This window comes from Ranitomeya imitator, chromosome 3 (genome assembly GCF_032444005.1).
Source record: "Ranitomeya imitator isolate aRanImi1 chromosome 3, aRanImi1.pri, whole genome shotgun sequence".
Classification (NCBI taxonomy): domain Eukaryota; kingdom Metazoa; phylum Chordata; class Amphibia; order Anura; family Dendrobatidae; genus Ranitomeya; species Ranitomeya imitator.
This window is the reverse complement of record NC_091284.1, coordinates 352550570-352573668: the sequence shown is the minus strand read 5'-3', so window position 1 is coordinate 352573668 and position 23099 is coordinate 352550570. Positions and strand designations below refer to the sequence as shown.

The window sequence follows — 23099 nt, the reverse complement described above, 5'->3', positions numbered from 1 at the left end:
TGCACAACAAATTGAATGGTGCAATTTCTCCTGTTACCTATTATAAAAATGCAAAATTTTTCTAAAAAAAACACTTTTGTGGGGAAAACGTGATTTTTAAAAAAAAAATTTTTTCAAATTTTTATGGAAAAAAAATTGAAAATTTTCAATATGACTCAAATGCGTAGTAATTGTGGTTCCAAAATGCTCAATATACCCCTGGATAAGATCTTTGGGGGGTCTAGTTTTCAAAATGTGGTTCTGTTGAAGCGTTCCAGAGTTAGCGGTCGGAATTGTAAAAATTGGCCCCATTCATAAAGGTGCAAACAGGGTTGGGGGGAGAGGGTAAAGGGGTTAAAGAGGTATTCCCTTCTCCAAGATCCTATTGCAATAGCAGGTGTAATATTTATATTAGCAAATACCTCCAGTTAGAAATGTGGTATAGTTCTGATAAGCTGTGTTTCTTACCTCATGTACAGGGCATTGCAGTAGCTTAATTACATCAGTAGTTACAGTTACGAACAACTAACTCGCTATACGTGTGGTTGTAACCATGGATACCTAAGCTACTGCAGTACCATGCACATGGGGTAAGCAACATCGCTATCAGAAGAACTATTCTACATTTCTAATTGGAGTTAGTATTGGCTTATATTATTATTAACACCTATTACATATTTTGGCAAATCGGGAGATGGTTCCAATGAGCTGCCACCATGGACGTAGTACAGGAGCTGGAGAGTAAAAAGCGCAAATAGGGTCTTATCCAACACAACTGATATTGAAGCAGGATATGCCAACATGATCCAGTAGAAGTTTGCGCATTTAAATGGGTGATCAGCTGCTGCAGATTTAGGTGGAAAACATTTTTTGTGGAGTTTTTCCACGCTGCTGAAGATTGGAAAAAAAAATTCCAATGCGGGGAGATATTTATCAATGCGGTTTTTATTCTACAAGCTTCAAAGTATTCTCACACTTTTTCAGGAAATAACATAGAAACACATCGACATAGAGGACAGTTTATAAATGAATGAGGTTTAACCCCTTAAGCCCCGAGGGTGGTTTGCTCGTTAATGACCGGGCCAATTTTTACAATTCTGACCACTGTCCCTTTATGAGGTTATAACTCTGGAACGCTTCAACGGATCCTGATGATTCTGACAATGTTTTCTTGTGACATATTGTACTTCATGATGGTGGTAAAATTTCTTCGATAAGACTTGCGTTTATTTGTGGAAAAAAAAATGGAAATTTGGTGAAAATTTTGCAATTTTCCAACTTTGAATTTCTATTAGATCACAGATATGTCACACAAAATACTTAATAAGTCACATTTCCCACATCTCTACTTTACATCAGCACAATTTTGGAACCAACATTATTTTTGTTAGGGAATTGGAAGGGTTAAAAGTTGATCAGCAATTTCTCATTTTTACAACACCATTTTTTTTTTTAGGGACCACATTTCATTTGAGGTCATTTTGAGGGGTCTATGTGATAGAAGATACCCAAAAGTGACCTCATCCTAAAAACTGCACCCTTCAAGGTGCTCAAAACCACATTCAAGAAGTTTATTAACCCTTCAGGTGCTTCACAGGAATTTTTGGAATGTTTAAAAAAAAAAAAAAAAAAAATTTAACATTTAACTTTTTTCAGAAAAAATTTACATCAGATCCATTTTTTTCCCAAGAGGAACAGGAGAAACTGTACCCCAAAAGTTGTTGTCCAATTTGTCCTGAGTGTGCTGATACCCCATGTGTGGGGTTAAACCCACTGTTTGGGCGCATGGCAGAGCTCGGAAGGGAAAGAGCGCCGTTTAACTTTTCAATGCAAAATTGGCTTGAATTGAGATCAGACACCATGTCGCATTTGGAGAGCCCCTGATGTGCCTAAACAGTGGAACCCCCCCCCCACAAGTGACACCATAACGTAGAGCCGTGAAAATAATAAAATCACATTTTCCTCACAAAAATGTTATTTTAGCTCCAAATTTTGCATTTTCATAAGGGTAACAAAATAAATTGCTCCATATAATTTGTTGTGCAATTTCTCCTGAGTACGCCGATACCCCATATGTGGGGGAATGCTACTTTTGACACACAGTGCAAAGCTCAGAATGGAAGAGGCGCCATAATAGAGTGCAGATTTTGCTGGAGTGGTTTGAGGGTGCCATGTCACATTGGCAGAGCCCCTGAGGTGCCAGAACAACAGAAACCCCCATATGTGAACTCATTTTACAAACTACACTCCCCAATGAATTCCTCTAGTGATGATCATATTGACACCACATGTGACTCACAGAATTTTTTATACCACTGACCGGTGAAGAAAGAATAAATTACATTTTTCCACTAAAATGTTATTTTAGCCCCACGTTTTTAATTTTTGTAAGAGCCAATAGGATTTTTTTTTTTTTTTCAACAAACTGAGGTTCATTTTTTCCTGAGTGCGCCAATACCCTACATGTAATCGGGAAATATTTTTCAGGCACAGTGCAAAGCTCAGAAGGCAAGGAGCGCCAGATTTTACTGTTATGGTTTGCAGGTGCCATGACCCACTGGGAGAGCACATGAGGTGCAAGAACAGCAGAACCTCCCAAAGTGACACCATTTTTCAAACTACACCTCTCAATGAATTCATCTAGGGGTGCAGTGATCATGTTGACACCACGGGTGTGTCACAGAATTTTATACCATTGGGCAGTGAAGAAAAAATAACTACATTTTTACCACCACAAACTTGTTTTACACCTAGATTTTACATTTTCACACAAGAAGTGGGTAAAAATGGCACCAAAATTTGTCCCACAATTTCTACTGAGTGTGGCAATACCCCATATGTGGCTGTACAGTACTACTTAGCCATACGGAGGGATTGTATGGTGCAATTTCTCCTGTTACCTTTATGAAAATACAAAATGTTGTGGCTAAAATAACATTTTTGTGGGGAAAATGTGATTTTATTATTTTCACGGCTTAAAGTTATAAACTTCAGTGAAGCACCTGGGGGTTCAAAGCACTCACCACACATTTAGATAAGTTCCTTGGGGGACCTAGCTTCCAAAATGGGGTGACTTGTGGGGATTTCCACTGTTTAGGCACATCAGGGGCTCTGCAAACGGGATATGACATCAGCTAATGATTCCAGGAAGTTTACATTCAAAAGTCAAATGACGTTCCCTCCCTTTCGAGACCTGCCATGCGCCCAAACAGTAGTTTTCTCCCTCACATGGTGTATCGGTGTACTAAGGAAAAATTGCACTACAAATTGTATGGTGTAATTTCTCCAGTTACCCTTATGAAAATGCAACATTTGGGACTAAAAATATTTTTGTGAGGAAAATGTGATTTTTTTTTTTTTTTCCATGGCTCAACGTTACAAACTTCTGGGACACACCTGACGGTTCAATGTGCTCCGTACACATCTAGATCAGTTCCATGAGGGGTCTAGTTTCCAAACTGGTGTCTCTTGCAGGGGATTTTCACTGTTTAGACACATCAGAGGCTCTCTAAATGCGACTAGGCGTCCGCCAGTTGTTCCAGCAAAATTTCTATTCAAAAAGTCAAATGGCGCTCCTTCCCTTTCTGAGCTCTGCTGTGTACCCAAACAGTGGTTTTCTCCCTCATACTGGGTATCGGCATGCTCAGGAGAAATTACACAACAAATTTTGGGGTCCATTTTTTTCCTGTTACTCTGGTCAAAATAAAAAAAATTGGATCTGAAGTAAAAAAAATTTGGAAAAAAGTTACATTTTCATTTTTTCCCCCGCATTCCAACAATTCCTGTGAAGCACCTAAAGTGTTAGTAAGCTTCTTGCATGTGGTTTTGAGTACCGTGAGGGGTGCAGTTTTTAGAATGGTGTCAATTTTGGGTATTTTATATCCTACAGACCCCTCAAAGTCACTTCAAATGTGAGGTGGTACCTAAAAAAAAAAAAATGGTTTTGTAAATATTGTTGAAAAAATGAAAAATCGTTGGTCAACTTTTACCCCTTTAAACTTCCTAAGAAAAAAATATTTTGGTTCTAAAATTGTGCTGATGTTAAGTAATGTGGGAAAATACGTACGCTACTCACCTGGTAGCAGTGTTTTTTCAGGAGCCATGACAGCACAACGAGAGAGGGGATCCGCCCTTCAGGGACAGGAAACCTCAGACATAAAAAGGGCGGCACCTCACTCACCCGCCAGTTGGTTTACAGAGTATGAAAGGACCTTCTAGGTTAGTAGCACATAAACAATATTAATATATGGTACAATTCACCCAGTGAATAAACTTAGGAATTTTCTAAAGGAAGTGTTGAACCCATAACCAAAGAGGGTAGGGAATATAAGGGTGCTGTCATGGCTCCTGAAAAAACACTGCTACCAGGTGAGTAGCGTACGTATTTATTCAGTCGCCATGACAGCACAACGAGAGACTTTCAGAGAAGTGAAAAGGTGACTAGGGAGGGATAATAGCTTCCAGCACCCTTCTCCCAAACGTGAGGTCGGAGGAGCCACCTAGATCTAATCTATAGTGTCTAAGAAAGGTGGATGGAGAAGACCATGTGGCCGCCTTACAGATGTCCTCAATCGATACTTCTGCTCTCTCAGCCCAGGATGTGGCTACCGCACGAGTGGAGTGAGCCTTTATACCTTCTGGAATCTCCACGCCACCTGCGGTATAAGCAAGAGATATCGCCTCCCTAATCCATCTGGCTAGGGTATTTTTTGACACTCTAAGTCCCTTCCTAACCCCCTGGTAGGATAAAAATAATGCGTGGTCTTTTTTCCAGGTGTCTGTTACTGAAATGTATTTAAGAAGGCACCTACGTACGTCCAAACAATGAAATCTCTGCTCCTTATTGTTAGAGGGATTAGGACAAAATGAAGGTAGGATCACCTCCTGGGATCTATGAAATTTTGAGGCAACCTTTGGAAGATAAAGAGGGTCAGGCCTCATCACCACTCTATCTTCCAAAAATTGCATATATGGACGTTGCCTGGATAATGCCTGAAGATCACTAACCCTTCTTGCCGATGTAAGAGCAACTAAGAGGGCTGTTTTGACCGACAGGATCTTGATCGGGACAGAGTCAATAGGCTCGAACGGAGCTTGTGTTAGAGCTGAGAGCACAAGATTTAGGTCCCATGGAACTATTCTCTGTTTAACAACTGGCCTGGATCTGGTGACCGCTTTGAAAAACCTTGTTATCCAGTGATTACTGGCTATGTTGGAATTATATAGTGCCCCTAGAGCTGAAACCTGAACTCTAAGGGTGCTGGTGGCTAAGCCTAACTCTAGGCCCTTCTGTAAAAATTCTAGGATCTGAGCAATATCAGGTTTTTGATCGATTTGTGCTCCTGAACTTGATAGGAACTTCCTCCATACCCTAACATAAATGCTAGTCGTGGAGGCTTTCCTACTTTTAAGTAGAGTATTTACAAGATTCTGGGAGAATCCCTTTCCTTTCAGAAGTGACCTCTCAAGTTCCACGCTGTCAGGTGCAAGTTGGTTACTCGTGGATGGAAGACTGGACCCTGGGAAAGGAGGTCCGGTATTTCTGGGAGGATCCATGGTTGGGAAATGGACATGCTTCTCAACCATGGGAACCAAGACCTTCTGGGCCAGAATGGGGCTATTAAAACCACTCGGGCTCCGTCTTCGCGAATTTTCCTCAGAACTATAGGAATGAGATTCAGAGGAGGGAAAGCGTAGGCGAGATTGAAATTCCAGGGGATCAGAAGAGCGTCGACTGCGTACGGGTTGTCCCTTGGGTCTAGGGAACAGAATTGATGGAGTTTCTTGTTTCCTCGACTGGCAAACAGATCTATCTCTGGACATCCCCACAACCGCACGATCTGATTGAAGACAGCCGGTTTTAGAGACCAGTCCCCTTGTCTGAGCTCGTTGCGGCTTAAGTAATCGGCCATGGTATTTAGATTTCCCTTTATATGAAGGGCCGTAAGGGAGAGCAGGTGATTTTCGGCCATCTGAAAGATATGATTTGTAACGTTCATTAATGACCTAGACCGTGTACCTCCTTGGTGGTTCACATAAGCAACGGTCACCTGGTTGTCAGAGAGTATCCTAACATGTCTACCCTGCAGAGGTATAAGGAACCTATCTAAGGCGCGTTCCACCGCCATCAATTCCTTCAGATTGGAGGACGTGTCTCGCTCAGAATGGGACCACAGACCCTGAATGCAATTGCCCTCCCAGTGTGCTCCCCACCCCGTGGGGCTAGCATCCGTTGTTATTACCCGTGATATATGATATGTCCAAGGTACCCCTTTACGCAGATTAGGGATGTGTGTCCACCACCTTAGTGAACCCGTGGCCTCTACAGATAGGGAAAATTTTTTGTCAAGGTTAGCGCCCAGACGCCGAAAATTATGCAGAACATCCCATTGCAGAGCCCTGGAGTGAAACTGTGCCCACATCACCGCCGGAAAACAAGAAGTAAGTGAACCTAAGAGTGACATAGCACTTCTTAGGGAAACTACGGGATTACTAATTGCCCTGGAGGCCAGCCGGTGAATAGTATCAACTTTTGAGTCTGGCAGGCGACATTCCTGCTGAGCTGAATCCACAGTAAGACCCAAGAACTGCTGTGATGTTGAGGGCTGAAGACGCGACTTTTTGAGATTGATAATCCATCCTAAGTTGTGTAACGCCGCCATCACTTTCCCCAACTGTTCTTTACAGTGTACCTCTGAGCGCCCAACGATCAATAAATCATCCAGATAGGGAATTATTAGTATATTTTGCTCATGAAGGTGTGCCATAACCTCCACCATAATCTTAGTGAACACCCGAGGTGCGACTGCAACACCAAAGGGGAGTGCCCGATATTGAAAGTGCTCCACTGTGCCGGCAAGAGAAATCGCCACCTTGAGAAAGCGCTGATGAGTTGCATGTATCGGGACATGATAATAGGCGTCTTTCAGATCTAAGACAACCATGAAGCAATTGTGAAAAAGAAGCTTTATTGCCGACTTCACAGATTCCATTTTAAAGGATGGGACCAGCAGGAATACATTCAGGCCCTTCAGATTGATGATGGTACGATAAGATCCATCTGGCTTCTTTACCAGGAATAAAGGGGAGTAAAACCCCGTACCTTGTTCCTCCGTAGGTACTTTAACGAGAACCCCCTTTTTTTGGAGATCTCGAACCTCTGACTCCAACGCCAACTGTTCTGCGGGAGAAGAACGGATAGGAGTTAATTTGAATTTTTCCAGGGGGGTATGGTGGAATTGGAACTTTAGCCCCTCTTTAATGATACTGAGTATCCATGGACTATTGGTGATTTTTACCCAGGCTGGGTAGAAGGCCAAAAGCCTACCGCCCACCTGGGCCGCCAGTCATTGATGCTTTTTAGAGTCTCTAGAAGAGTTAAACATGTAACCTCTACCTCTTCCCCTGTAAGAGTTGTATCTGGTCGATTCTCTATTTGAATCCCTGTCCGATCTTCGGCGATATGGCCCTCCTCTATTATAGTCCCGTCTATAGAAGGGTCTTGCTAGGAGAGGGAATCGCTTCTTACTGTCACCTGCTTTTTCTAGAAGCTCATCCAGCACTGGGCCAAACAAATGAACCCCCTCACAGGGGATGCCACATAATTTTGATCTGGCCTGCAAGTCTCCTGGCCAGCATTTTATCCAAAGAGCCCTACGGGCCGCATTGGACAGTGCTGATGACCTTGCCGCTAGCCTAACAGAATCGGCTGACGCATCCGCAAGGAAGGCTGCTGCATCCTGAATCATAGACATAGATGATAGGATCTCGCTCCTAGGAACCTTATCCTTGAGCTGGTTTTCTAGATTACCCAGCCATACCATCAACGACCGGGCAGTGCAGGTGGCCGCAATCGCTGGTCTCAGGGAACCCGCTGATGTTTCCCAAGCTCCTTTAAGGAATACCTCAGCTTTCCTTTCAAGCGGGTCTTTTAGGCTCCCCAGATCCTCAAACGGAAGAGACGTCTTTTTACATGCTTTAGCCACCGCCGCATCCAGTTTCGGGACCTTGTCCCAGGGGGAAGAAGCTTCTTCCTCAAAGGGATATCTTCTTTTGAACGCTGGTGGGAGAGACCCCTTCCTTTCGGGTTTTTTCCATTCTCTCGTAATCAGAGACTTAACTTTATCAACTACGGGAAATACTCTTCTGGATTTGCGATCTATGCCTTTAAACATTATATCCTGGATGGAACATTCCGCCTGGGTCTCCTCAATGCCCATAGTGCTATTGACAGCTTTGACTAAGCGGTTAACCCTGTCCAGTGATAGACAGGTTCGACTAGATTCCACGTCCTCTGATGATGATGACGGATGAGAATCCGAACTCACACCACCCGTGTCTGAATCCACATCCGAGGCTGGGGATAATATCTCCTTCCTCTTTTTTGAAACTGTCTTCTGAGACCTTATGGAATCTCTGACCTCCTGTCTAACCAGATCCCTAAGAGTAGACGTAAGGTCAGGGGTCTCGTCCTGAATTAATTGTTGAATGCAGATGCTGCACAATTTCTTTTTATGTCCATCCGGAAGAGGTTCCGTACAGATGGCACACTCTCTATGTTTGGATTTGGACACAAATTTCCTCCCCTAATAAGGAGAGAGGGAATACAAGGAGGGACAGCTATCAGAAATGTACTTTCACGAAGCTCACTTACCCATCCCTGCAGTGAATGGTACCGTGATCGGGGGGTCCTTCTTAGCCGGAGATTTCTTACGGCCAGAGGACTTAGTTGACTTCTGAGTTTCTTTGGCTCTACCAGCGCGACTACTGCCACTAGACCGCCGCTGGGAGCTGCTCAAAGGTTGTTCAGGTAACTGCTGCTGCTCACCGCCCAGCTGCGGTGTTCCTTCCAGAGACTCCATTCCAAGATGGTGGACAGGAACAATGTTGAGGCCTCAGTGCAGCGTTTAAATCCATCCCCCTGGGTACCACCCCCGGATGGGGGGTCAGCAGGGACATCCCTCGGTGCACCGCTAATTGGTACTGCCTCCGCTAGCGCCCGTAGAGCGCCAGACTCCCTGAGGCCAAAATCCCCCCCTGCGACGCCGGGCGCCGCCATTAGCCAGGATAAGACGCTACCGCGCATGCGCGGCCGCGTCATCGCCCCGCGCCGCACCCGCGTCATCAGGACACGCCCCTTCCGGACGCGGCCGCGGCGCTGAGAGCAGACGCGCCGAGCAAGGACGGCAGCGCTCACCTAGCCACCGCAGACCCCAGCAGCAGCGGCGGACCGACCCCAGGAGCTCCGGCAGATGCGCACCATTGGGCCTCACGTACCAGGTGAACAGCGGCACCACAGAAGTCAAGCCCCCCGCTTAGGGCTGCTTCCTCCTGCTGTCACCTACACAGACAGTCCCCCTGCCGTGTGGTGCTTCCATCCCCCTGATCAGGCCGAGGTAGGGGACCCCCGCTACCTGCATCGGCCTGTCAGGAGTGGGATAGCTTCTATCTTCAACCCTCTTCTCTGGGCCTGTCTGAAGAGGTTCCACTGTCAGGGACAGGAAACCAACTGGCGGGTGAGTGAGGTGCCGCCCTTTTTATGTCTGAGGTTTCCTGTCCCTGAAGGGCGGATCCCCTCTCTCGTTGTGCTGTCATGGCGACTGAATAATGTTATTTATTAACTATTGTGTGTGACATCTTTGATATAAGAGCATGAAAATTCAAAGTTTGAAAATTGCCAAATTTTTGCCAAATTTTCATTTTTTTCACAAATAAACGCAAGTCATATTGAAGAAATGTTATCACCGTTATGAAGTACAATATGTCAAATTTTTTTTATTTTTTAGAATCACCAGGATCCGTTGAGGCGTTCCAGAGTTATTACCTCATAAAGTGACAGTGCTCAGAATTGTAAAAAAATTGGCCCAGTCATTAACATGCAAACTACCTTCTTGGATAAAGGGGTTAAATACCAGTTTCATTAGAGAAACAGAATTTCAATGTATACCGTCTTAGCTTGAAGTCCCCTCGGAGGATTGAAAATTGTTGTAAACATTATTAAAAAAAGTTTTAAGAATTTTTAAGAATATATGTACCGTATATACTCGCGTATAAGCCGACCCGAGTATAAGTCGACACCCTAATTTTGCCACAAAAAACTGGGAAAACTTAATGACTCGAGTGGGAAATGCAGTAGCTACCGGAAAATGTCAAAAGTAAAAATAGATACCAATAAAAGTAAAATTAATTGAGACATCAGTAGGTTAAGTGTTTTTGAATATCAATATTGAGCCCCATATAATGATCCATAAAGTTTATGATGGCCCCATAAGATGCTCCATATTAAAATATGCCCCATGTAATCCTGCATAAAGGTTAATAATGGCCCCATAAGATGCTCCATAAAAATATTTGCCCCATATAGTGCTGCACAAACGTTAATTATGGCCCCATAAGATGCTCCATAAAGACACTTGCCCCATATAATGCTCCACAAATGTTGATTATGGCCTCATAAGATGCTCCATACAGACATTTGCCCCATATAGTGCTGCACAAACGTTATGGCCCCATAAGATGCTCCATACAGACACTTGCCCTGTTTGCTGTTGCTGCGATAAAAAAAAAAAAAAAATCACATACTCACCTCTCCATCGCTCAGGCCCTCGGCACTTTTAATATTCACCTGACTTCATTCCGGCGCCACTCCATCTAAAGCATCTTATGCACTGACTTTCAGGCAGAGGGCGCGCACTATGGGTGGCGGAGCAGCATATTCATTTCTGTAATGAGCGGTACCATGTGACCGCTCAGTACAGGAAGAAGCTGGGGAGCCAGGGACCGTGCCAGGAGTAGGTAAGTATAATTACACAGCCCCATCCCCTGCCGACCCCTGGGTATGAGTGGTATAAGCCGTGAGGGGGCTTTCAGCCCAAAACAATGGTCTGAAAATCTCGGCTTATACTCGAGTATATACAGTAGATAATAAACACCGAACGGTAAATTTAAATATGTATGAAATTTAACCCCTTAACAGCCGCTGATGCGCATTACAACGACAGTCATTTAAGGGGCCTTATTCCTTTAATCGGGAATAGAGGTACAGCATCGCCTGAAGGCCGTAATTCCCGCGGATGTCAGCTGTATATGACAACTGACACCCGGTGGTATTGGGCCCCAGCCGGTTCTGTAAAAGAGTAGGTCCGTTTAACCCTTTAAATACCACTCTAAATCGCGACATCGGTATTGGTTGCAAGGGGGGCAAAAGACCCCCTTTGTAACCATCGGACCTCCTCGATGAGAATTGCGTGTGCTGCTGGCTACCATGGTACCCTGCAGTCATGTGATGACCCCTGGGTATGGCGGCCTGTGAGATTCAGCTATAAGCTGAGTCTCACAGACAGTCCGTGAGACGCTGACAGTCTCATGCACTGCAGTACACGAGTACGGCATGAGACCAGTGATCAAAGTAAAAATGATACATGTCCCTCAGTGGGACTAAATAAAATATATTAAAAAGTGGGAAAAAAACCACAAAAAAGCACACACAAATCACGAAAATATGTTTCGCCACTCAAAATGCAACGTTTGTGATAAAGCAAAAATAAAAAAGTACACATAATTAGTACCACCACATCTGGAACGAAGCACTCTGTAAAACTGGAACATTATTTATTGCATATGACGAACCTCGCTTAAAAAAAATAAACAGCGAAAAAAGCCAAAAATGTCATACTTTCTCCTTCGCCTCATTGGGGGACACAGACCGTGGGTGTATGCTGCTGACAGTAGGAGTCTGACACTGATACACAAAAAAGTTAGATCCTCCCCTGCAGTATACACCCTCCTGCTGGCTCTCAGCTAACCAGTTCTTGCTTAGTGTCTGTAGGAGGCACATGGGTCTGGTTCAGACCCCATCGTTTTTATTTAATTTTTTACTTTTCTGTAAATTTTTATTTTTTAATTAACGGAGTGAAGGGGGCGACGGATCCTTTCAAGTTTACGATCTCCCCCAAACCATCAACAGACGAGAACGCGGAGTGTCGCCACCCCGTACCCTCTCCTGTGACGTGGGAAGCTGTTATGGCTGGCAATCAGGCAACACAGCGTGCAGTAATCAGCGCACATACAGAGATCTGGCAATAACCCAAAACAATAGGACGAGCTCTGAGACGTGGAATCTCTGTAGACTGCAGTACCTGATCTATCCTCACACAACTATAAGCAGCAGTGGATTGCGCCTATCACTACCTATGCAACTCGGCACTGCCTGAGGAGCTGACTAGCCTGAAGATAGAAATACAAGCCTGACTTACCTCAGAGAAATACCCCAAAGGAATAGGCAGCCCCCCACATATAATGACTGTTAGCAAGATGAAAAGACAAACGTAGGAATGAAATAGATTCAGCAAAGTGAGGCCCGATATTCTAGACAGAGCGAGGATAGCAAAGAGAACTATGCAGTCTACAAAAAACCCTAAAACGAAAACCACGCAAAGGGGCAAAAAGACCCACCGTGCCGAACTAACAGCACGGCGGTGCACCCCTTTGCTTCTCAGAGCTTCCAGCAAAAGTTAATAGCAAGCTGGACAGAAAAAACAGAAAACAAACTAGAAGCACTTATCTAGCAGAGCAGCAGGCCCAAGGAAAGATGCAGTAGCTCAGATCCAACACTGGAACATTGACAAGGAGCAAGGAAGACAGACTCAGGTGGAGCTAAATAGCAAGGCAGCCAACGAGCTCACCAAAACACCTGAGGGAGGAAGCCCAGAGACTGCAATACCACTTGTGACCACAGAAGTGAACTCAGCCAGAGAATTCACAACAGTACCCCCCCCTTGAGGAGGGGTCACCGAACCCTCACCAGAACCCCCAGGCCGACCAGGATGAGCCACATGAAAGGCACGAACAAGATCTGGGGCATGGACATCAGAGGCAAAAACCCAGGAATTATCTTCCTGAGCATAACCCTTCCATTTGACCAGATACTGGAGTTTCCGTCTAGAGACACGAGAATCCAAAATCTTCTCCACAATATACTCCAATTCCCCCTCCACCAAAACAGGGGCAGGAGGCTCCACAGATGGAACCATAGGTGCCACGTATCTCCTCAACAACGACCTATGGAATACATTATGTATGGAAAAGGAGTCTGGGAGGGTCAGACGAAAAGACACCGGATTGAGAATCTCAGAAATCCTATACGGACCAATAAAACGAGGTTTAAATTTAGGAGAGGAAACCTTCATAGGAATATGACGAGAAGATAACCAAACCAGATCCCCAACACGAAGTCGGGGTCCCACACGGCGTCTGCGATTAGCGAAAAGCTGAGCCTTCTCCTGGGACAAGGTCAAATTGTCCACTACCTGAGTCCAGATCTGCTGCAACCTGTCCACCACAGAATCCACACCAGGACAGTCCGAAGACTCAACCTGTCCTGAAGAGAAACGAGGATGGAACCCAGAATTGCAGAAAAATGGAGAGACCAAGGTAGCCGAGCTGGCCCGATTATTAAGGGCGAACTCAGCCAACGGCAAAAATGACACCCAATCATCCTGGTCAGCGGAAACAAAACATCTCAGATATGTTTCCAAGGTCTGATTGGTTCGTTCGGTCTGGCCATTAGTCTGAGGATGGAAGGCCGAGGAGAAAGATAGGTCAATGCCCATCCTACCACAAAAGGCTCGCCAGAACCTCGAGACAAACTGGGAACCTCTGTCAGAAACAATATTCTCAGGAATGCCATGTAAACGAACCACATGCTGGAAGAACAAAGGCACCAAATCAGAGGAGGAAGGCAATTTAACCAAGGGCACCAGATGGACCATTTTAGAAAAGCGATCACAGACCACCCAAATGACCGACATTTTTTGAGAAACGGGAAGGTCAGAAATGAAATCCATCGAAATATGTGTCCAAGGCCTCTTCGGGACCGGCAAGGGCAAAAGCAACCCACTGGCACGTGAACAGCAGGGCTTAGCCCTAGCACAAATTCCTCAGGACTGCACAAAAGCACGCACATCCCGTGACAGAGATGGCCACCAGAAGGATCTAGCAACCAACTCCCTGGTACCAAAGATTCCTGGATGACCGGCCAGCACCGAACAATGAAGTTCAGAGATAACTTTACTAGTCCACCTATCAGGGACGAACAGTTTCTCGGCCGGACAACGATCAGGTTTATTAGCCTGAAATTTCTGCAACACTCTCCGCAAATCAGGGGAGATGGCAGACACAATGACTCCTTCCTTGAGGATACTCGCCGGCTCAGATAACCCCGGAGAGTCGGGCACAAAACTCCTAGACAGAGCATCCGCCTTCACATTTTTAGAGCCCGGAAGGTATGAAATCACAAAATCAAAACGAGCAAAAAATAACGACCAACGGGCCTGTCTAGGATTCAAGCGCTTGGCAGACTCAAGATAAGTAAGGTTCTTATGATCAGTCAAAACCACCACGCGATGCTTAGCACCCTCAAGCCAATGACGCCACTCCTCGAATGCCCACTTCATGGCCAGCAACTCTCGGTTGCCCACATCATAATTACGCTCAGCAGCAGAAAATTTCCTGGAAAAGAAAGCACATGGTTTGAACACTGAGCAACCAGAACCTCTCTGTGACAAAACCGCCCCTGCACCAATCTCAGAAGCATCAACCTCGACCTGGAACGGAAGAGAAACATCAGGTTGACACAACACAGGGGCACAGCAAAAACGACGCTTCAACTCCTGAAAAGCTTCCACGGCAGCAGAAGACCAATTAACCAAATCAGCACCCTTCTTGGTCAAATCGGTCAATGGTCTGGCAATGCTAGAAAAATTACAGATGAAGCGACGATAAAAATTAGCAAAGCCCAGGAATTTCTGCAAACTTTTTAGAGATGTCGGCTGAGTCCAATCCTGGATGGCCTGAACCTTAACCGGATCCATCTCGATAGTAGAAGGGGAAAAGATGAACCCCAAAAATGAAACTTTCTGCACACCGAAGAGACACTTTGATCCCTTCACGAACAAGGAATTAGCACGCAGTACCTGGAAAACCATTCTGACTTGCTTCACATGAGACTCCCAATCATCTGAGAAGATCAAAATGTCATCCAAGTAAACAATCAAGAATTTATCCAGATACTCACGGAAAATGTCATGCATAAAAGACTGAAAAACAGATGGAGCATTGGCAAGTCCGAACGGCATCACCAGATACTCAAAATGACCCTCGGGCGTATTAAATGCCGTTTTCCATTCATCTCCCTGCCTGATTCTCACCAGATTATACGCACCACGAAGATCAATCTTAGTAAACCAACTAGCCCCCTTAATCCGAGCAAACAAGTCAGAAATCAATGGCAAGGGATACTGAAACTTAACAGTGATCTTATTAAGAAGGCGGTAATCAATACACGGTCTTAGCGAACCATCCTTCTTGGCTACAAAAAAGAACCCTGCTCCCAATGGTGACGACGATGGGCGAATATGTCCCTTCTCCAGGGACTCCTTCACATAACTGCGCATAGCGGTGTGTTCAGGTACGGACAAATTAAATAAACGACCCTTAGGGAATTTACTACCAGGAATCAAATCGATAGCACAATCACAATTCCTATGCGGAGGTAGGGCATCAGACTTGGACTCTTCAAATACATCCTGAAAGTCCGACAAGAACTCTGGGATGTCAGAAGGAATGGATGACGAAATAGACAAAAATGGAACATCACCATGTACTCCCTGACAACCCCAGCTGGTTACCGACATAGAGTTCCAATCCAATACTGGATTATGGGTTTGTAGCCATGGCAACCCCAACACGACCACATCATGCAAATTATGCAGTACCAGAAAGCGAACAACTTCCTGATGTGCAGGAGCCATGCACATGGTCAGCTGGGCCCAGTACTGAGGCTTATTCTTGGCCAAAGGTGTAGCATCAATTCCTCTCAACGGAATAGGACACCGCAAAGGCTCCAAGAAAAATCCACAACGTTTAGCATAATCCAAATCCATCAGATTCAGGGCAGCGCCTGAATCCACAAACGCCATGACAGAATACGATGACAAAGAGCACATTAAGGTAATGGACAAAAGGAATTTGGACTGTACAGTACCAATAACGGCAGAGCTATCGAACCGCCTAGTGCGTTTAGGACAATTAGAAATAGCATGAGTAGAATCACCACAATAGAAACACAGTCTGTTCAGACGTCTGTGTTCTTGCCGTTCTACTTTAGTCATAGTCTTGTCGCACTGCATAGGCTCAGGTTTACTCTCAGACAATACCGCCAGATGGTGCACAGATTTACGCTCGCGCAAGCGACGACCGATCTGAATGGCCAAGGACATAGACTCATTCAAACCAGCAGGCATAGGAAATCCCACCATTACATCCTTAAGAGCTTCAGAGAGACCCTTTCTGAACAAAGCCGCTAGTGCAGATTCATTCCACAGAGTGAGTACTGACCACTTCCTAAATTTCTGACAATATACTTCTACATCATCCTGACCCTGGCATAAAGCCAGCAGATTTTTCTCAGCCTGATCCACTGAATTAGGCTCATCGTAAAGCAATCCCAGCGCCTGGAAAAATGCATCAACATTACTCAATGCAGAATCTCCTGGTGCAAGAGAAAACGCCCAGTCCTGTGGGTCGCCGCGCAAAAAAGAAATAATAATCAAAACCTGTTGAATAGGATTACCAGAAGAATGAGGTTTCAAGGCCAAAAATAGCTTACAATTATTTCTGAAGCTCAGGAACTTAGTTCTGTCACCAAAAAACAAATCAGGAATCGGAATTCTTGGTTCTAGCATCGATTTCTGATCAATAGTATCTTGAATCTTTTGTACATTTACAACGAGATTATCCATTGAGGAGCACAGAGCCTGAATATCCATGTCCACAGCTGTGTCCTGAAGCACTCTAATGTCTAGGGGAAAAAAAAGACTGAAGACAGAGCTAAGAAAAAAAAATGATGTCCGGATTTCTTTTTTCCCTCTATTGGGAATCATTGGTCGGGCTCCTTGTACTGTTATGGCTGGCAATCAGGCAACACAGCGTGCAGTAATCAGCGCACATACAGAGATCTGGCAATAACCAAAAACAATAGGACGAGCTCTGAGACGTGGAATCTCTGTAGACTGCAGTACCTAATCTATCCTCACACAACTATAAGCAGCAGTGGATTGCGCCTATCACTACCTATGCAACTCGGCACTGCCTGAGGAGCTGACTAGCCTGAAGATAGAAATACAAGCCTGACTTACCTCAGAGAAATACCCCAAAGGAATAGGCAGCCCCCCACATATAATGACTGTTAGCAAGATGAAAAGACAAACGTAGGAATGAAATAGATTCAGCAAAGTGAGGCCCGATATTCTAGACAGAGCGAGGATAGCAAAGAGAACTATGCAGTCTACAAAAAACCCTAAAACGAAAACCACGCAAAGGGGCAAAAAGACCCACCGTGCCGAACTAACAGCACGGCGGTGCACCCCTTTGCTTCTCAGAGCTTCCAGCAAAAGTTAATAGCAAGCTGGACAGAAAAAACAGAAAACAAACTAGAAGCACTTATCTAGCAGAGCAGCAGGCCCAAGGAAAGATGCAGTAGCTCAGATCCAACACTGGAACATTGACAAGGAGCAAGGAAGACAGACTCAGGTGGAGCTAAATAGCAAGGCAGCCAACGAGCTCACCAAAACACCTGAGGGAGGAAGCCCAGAGACTGCAATACCACTTGTGATCACAGAAGTGAACTCAGCCAGAGAATTCACAACAGGAAGCCATGCCTGAGCTCACTTCAGGGGCGACTGTTCCTTCGGGTCCCGATCTCCCCACACCAGCAACGGGCGACCACATGTCGTGTCGCCTCCATTTATCTTGTCCTGGAGAGAGGCCCAATGCCGGACAACTGGCCCTGTCCACCCCGGGGATTGAACTTCGTGGATGTACAGAGGCTCCTTCTCTTTGGCGTCCGAGCAGCCCCCACTGTCCCACCACTGTTAAAAGCGGATGGCACAAGGAGGCGGACGGTTCCTCTCCACCTCCCTAACAAAGGGATGAAGGATTGAGGGTTATCGCTTTATCCCTGCACCGTCCACGCTGCAATATCTGACTTGCAGCAGAACAGCACAGTCATCCGCGGCGGCTCCATGCCGGGACGCGTACCAATTGTGAGTGGATCCAGTCAGCGATGGGCCTCTGCAGTGGGATATTAACATGCTGACAGGCAGTCGCAGCTTCCCTGTGGCCCACCTCCCTAAGGTAATGCTCCGCCCGTCTGCAAAAATTTAGCCCCCGGCTTCGGCCGATGTGTAGACCGCATCCCGGAAGTCGCACCCGCACTATGGCACGCTAAGGCGGCTCCGGCCATCTTTTCTGGAGTTTTCTGTCTGGCACGGGAGCGTTCGCTTTTCTTGGCCCACTGCTCCTCTATTCTACCCCTAGCATTGCTCCCGCCGGCTGCAGAAATTTAGTCAAGTAAATAAGGCAGCACACTGCAGCGCTAAAACATACAAACATGAAACACGAAAATTGAACTGCATTACTGCACTAGAAATATGAAAAATGAGAGCGTTTAGCGCATAAAAATGGCCAATTTTATGTGTACCTGGTAGCCCCTTTACGGCATCTCTCTTATACCAGGTCCTAAACTTGCCTTTCCTCGCTGAGAATAAACGTCTCCATCTGAATGGGTACCTGTAAAACCTCCTCTTAGACTAAAATTCTCTCTCTCTATGGAGGGGTAATGGACCTGCTGTAATTAAAACACCTGTGACTAGGAGGCGGAGTGCTCAGTCAGAAGGCTAAAGAATACATTTCCGAGTACGGGTGCACGGAGCGATCCTGGATGGTTCCCAGGGTCTGAAGGAGAGGAGACTCCTCCTTCAGGCCCTGGGATCCATATTCATTTAAAAAATATAAAATAAAAATAAAAAATATGGATTTTCTCACCCCTCCGACGGACCCTGGCTCTCAGCACTGCAAGCGTCTGCCTCCGTACCAAAGAATGCAGTGAGTGAAGGACCTTCGATGACGTCTGCGGTCAGGTGACTGGTTTTTCTGGCTAACACTGTACCACAATACAATTTGTTATTGTACATCATACCAGTACAGGGAAAGGGAAGCATGCATACAATGATAGGGCCAGGGGAGGCATGCAGACAAGGACAGGGATGGGGAGTCGTTCATACCAGGACAGGGAAAGGGAAGCATGCATACAATGATAGGGCCAGGGGAGGCATGCAGACAAGGACAGGGATGGGGAGTCGTTCATACCAGGACAGGGAAAGGGAAGCATGCATACAATGATAGAGCCAGGGGAGGCATGCAGACAAGGACAGGGATGGGGAGTCGTTCATACCAGGACAGGGAAAGGGAAGCATGCATACAATGATAGGACCAGGGGAGGCATGCAGACAAGGACAGGGATGGGGAGTCGTTCATACCAGTACAGGGAAAGGGAGGCATGCAGACAAGGACAGGGATGGGGAGTCGTTCATACCAGGACAGGGAAAGGGAAGCATGCATACAATGATAGGGCCAGGGGAGGCATGCAGACAAGGACAGGGATGGGGAGTCGTTCATACCAGGACAGGGAAAGGGAAGCATGCATACAATGATAGGGCCAGGGGAGGCATGCAGACAAGGACAGGGATGGGGAGTCGTTCATACCAGGACAGGGAAAGGGAAGCATGCATACAATGATAGGGATGGGGAGGCATGCAGACAAGGACAGGGATGGTGAGTCATTCATACCAGGACAGGGAAAAGGGGGGAGCCATGCATAGCAGGACAGGGATGAGGGGACAATGCATACCCAGCTTATACTCAAGTCAATAAGCTTACCCAATTTTTCGTGGCAAGAGTAGGTGCCTTGGCTTATACTCAGGTCGGCTTATACTCAAGTATATACGGTAACTACTTTGTGTGACATTACTCTCTGCTTTAAGGTCAAAAGAATTAAAAGTTTGAAAATTGTGAAAGTTTACAAATAAACGCAAGTCATATCGACCAAATTTTACCACTGTCATGAAGTACAATATGTCACAAAAAAAATATTCTTAGAACCACTGGGATCCGTTGAAGCATTCCAGAATTATAACCTCATAAAGTGACACGACTCATTTAAAAAATTTGACCCGGTCATTAAATTTAACATTGTCTGTCACTAACGGGTTAAATTGCCCCATATTTGACCTTCAAAATATATAGAAATTATTATTTTTAAAAAATATATTAAGTACTGTCATAACTGAAATAGTCCAGTCTGTCAAAATAGCAAATTAATTAAACCGTACTTTAAACCTTTAGGGATCAATACATTTTTTCGTTTTTGCACTTTTTTTCTTTTCTTCAAGGAGTATCAAGGGCTTGTTTTTTGCCGGACAATCAGTAGTGTTGATTCATCTTGTTATACTATATGCTGAAAAATGAAAAAAAAAAAAATTATTGTGAAGAAATGGTGAAAAAAAGAATCAATTCCTCGATTTGTTCTCTTCGGGGGTATGTGTGTGTATATACCGTGTGTGTGTATGTATATATATATATATGTGTATATATATGTGTGTATATATATATATATATATATATATGTATATAATATATATATATATATATATATATATATATATACATACATACACATATACATATACATTTTTTATGGTATTAAATTATAAAATGTGACTAATGATTGAAGAGTTTAGATCAACGTTTTAACACCAAGAGGAGCAGCTGCTGGCACATTTGACATGACAACAGGGTAATGTTAGCTTGCCTTATAGCTTTGCAGATATGTAATTAGCTGGGGTGTATACATCTGTTTCACCAAGCTCATTGCACATGACACTGGCGCTCTGACACCATATCATGCAAGTGTAAACTTTGTATTTCAAAGAAGTCAACGTCACCTGGCTGAAGCGATCAGTCAAAGGGAAAGGACGTTTGTTTCAAACTGTGACTTTACCAACATACTGTATTATCCTGATGACTTGGGACTTTATAAGGGTCCGTGCACACGTTGTGGATTTGACGCTGCGGATCTGCAGCAGTTTTCCATGCGTTTTACAGTAGCATGTAAACCTATGGAAAACCAAATCCTCTGTGCACATGCTGCGGAAAATTCTGCGCGGAATTGCTGCGGTTTATTTTTTGCAGCATGTCAATTTTTTGCGAATTCCGCACCGTTTTCCACCTATTCCTTAATAGGAATTTGCAGGTGTAAAAACGCAGGTGAAATCTGCTGATTTTTCTGAATCTGCACGGAGAAATCCGCACACGAATCCGCAACGTGTGCACATAGCCTTACTATAGCAAGGCCAATACACATTTAGTTTAGCTACAAACATGGTAATTATCAAGTAATTGCCTGCAGGAGTCTTGGATTAGCAGTCACTATTCTTAGGACAGGTTCTCCTTAACATATTGAGCTGTTCTAAAGAATTGCAATATTCGACATTGGTACTAGAGTAAATGTCAGTTTTGGCAATCTCTGAAGATCATTTTAATATGGTAGTTGCTTAAAAGTCTGGCTAGCTGTGTTCATTTCATGACCTCAACTAGGACATTGACCATGATCCATAACAATTTTACGAATTCTCTTTTAGGTCAAATGGAGGATTCTTCGCGAGGACAGTTGGTGGCGCAAGCCCCAGATAGCAATTTTAGGGTAAGGTGCAACAGTGTATGTATGCCTAATGGATACTTCAATGAATAGGAGATAATCGTTATAAGAGTCTCAAGGAAGACATTGAGCATGCCTCTTTCCCAGGAATTGAGGGGCAAGATTGATATGATCTTATCTGTGTGATTGATGTTGGAATGCGATACTCTCCTGAACCTACTGCGCTCTACAAAGCAAAGCTGTTAAGTGAATGTCAAAACAAGAAATAGCCAATTGTTTTGGCTACAGTGGCTTATGTTTAAATTGAAATGTGAAAGTTGCCTTTTTAATGAAGAGTTATAGGTGCTACACATGGAGCCTTTCTTTTTCTGGTGGAGATGATGGTCCTTAAAGGGGTTGTACACCCTTAGGGCAACCCCTTTTCGATCTCAATGTTTGTCACAGATAAAATAAACGCACTTATACACACCTCCCATGCCGCAGCCATTCCAGTGGTGCTGGCATGTGAGCCCTGTGCCCAGTCAGCTTGGCGTTGCTGTCCCTGGCATTGGACAGTTAAGGTACCGTCACACTAGACGATATCGCTAGCGATCCGTGACGTTGCAGCGTCCTTGATAGTGATATCGTCCAGTGTGACAGGCAGCAGCGATCAGGCCCCTGCTGTGCTGTCGCTGGTCGGGGAAGAAAGTCCAGAACTTTATTTGGTCGCTGGACTCCCCGCAGACATCGCTGAATCGGCGTGTGTGACACCGATTCAGCGATGTCTTCACTGGTAACCAGGGTAAACATCGGGTAACTAAGCGCAGGGCCGCGCTTAGTAACCCGATGTTTACCCTGGTTACCATCCTAAAAGTAAAAAAAAACAAACACTACATACTCACCTACAGCCGTCTGTCCTCCAGCGCTGTGCTCTGCACTCCTCCTGTACTGGCTGTGAGCGTCGGTCAGCCGGAAAGCAGAGCGGTGACGTCACCGCTCTGCTTTCCGGCCGCTGTGCTCACAGTCAGTACAGGAGGAGTGCAGAGCACAGCGCTGGAGGACAGACGGCTGTAGGTAAGCATGTACTGTTTGTTTTTTTTTTACTTTTAGGATGGTAACCAGGGTAAACATCGGGTTACTAAGCGCGGCCCTGCGCTTAGTTACCCGATGTTTACCCTGGTTACCGGCATCGTTGGTCGCTGGAGAGCGGTCTGTGTGACAGCTCTCCAGCGACCAAATAGCGACGCTGCAGCGATCCGGATCGTTGTCGGTATCGCTGCAGCGTCGCTAAGTGTGACGGTACCTTTAAAGAGCAGCCCTGGATCCCTGTTGATGTTCAATACGTCTGAAGGCGGGGATAATGACAACAGCACTTATTGCTCACATGTCATATTAACCGCACGAGAGCCTCGGGACTGCGAGTGCCGACACAGCTGGAATGGCACAGGATGGGAGTATAAGTGTTTTTATTTTATCAGTACTAAACATTCAGATCGAGAAGTGGTTCAACCCCTTTAACATCTACCAGCAGATCTATGGGAGTCTGTTCTTGAAAATGGATTGGTACCATTTATGACAAATGCAGAGT

At 45.1% G+C, this 23099-nt stretch overlaps 1 protein-coding gene across 1 annotated transcript in view; it reads left to right on the top strand.

The window, feature by feature from the left end:
• The window catches only part of ZMYM4 (zinc finger MYM-type containing 4), a 155964-nt gene that overhangs the window by 35295 nt on the left and 97570 nt on the right, over positions 1-23099 (top strand). The window contains exon 3 of the mRNA XM_069756826.1: positions 21516-21577. Coding sequence (XP_069612927.1) covers positions 21516-21577 — 62 coding nt within the window. The remainder of the gene's footprint in view (positions 1-21515; positions 21578-23099) is intronic.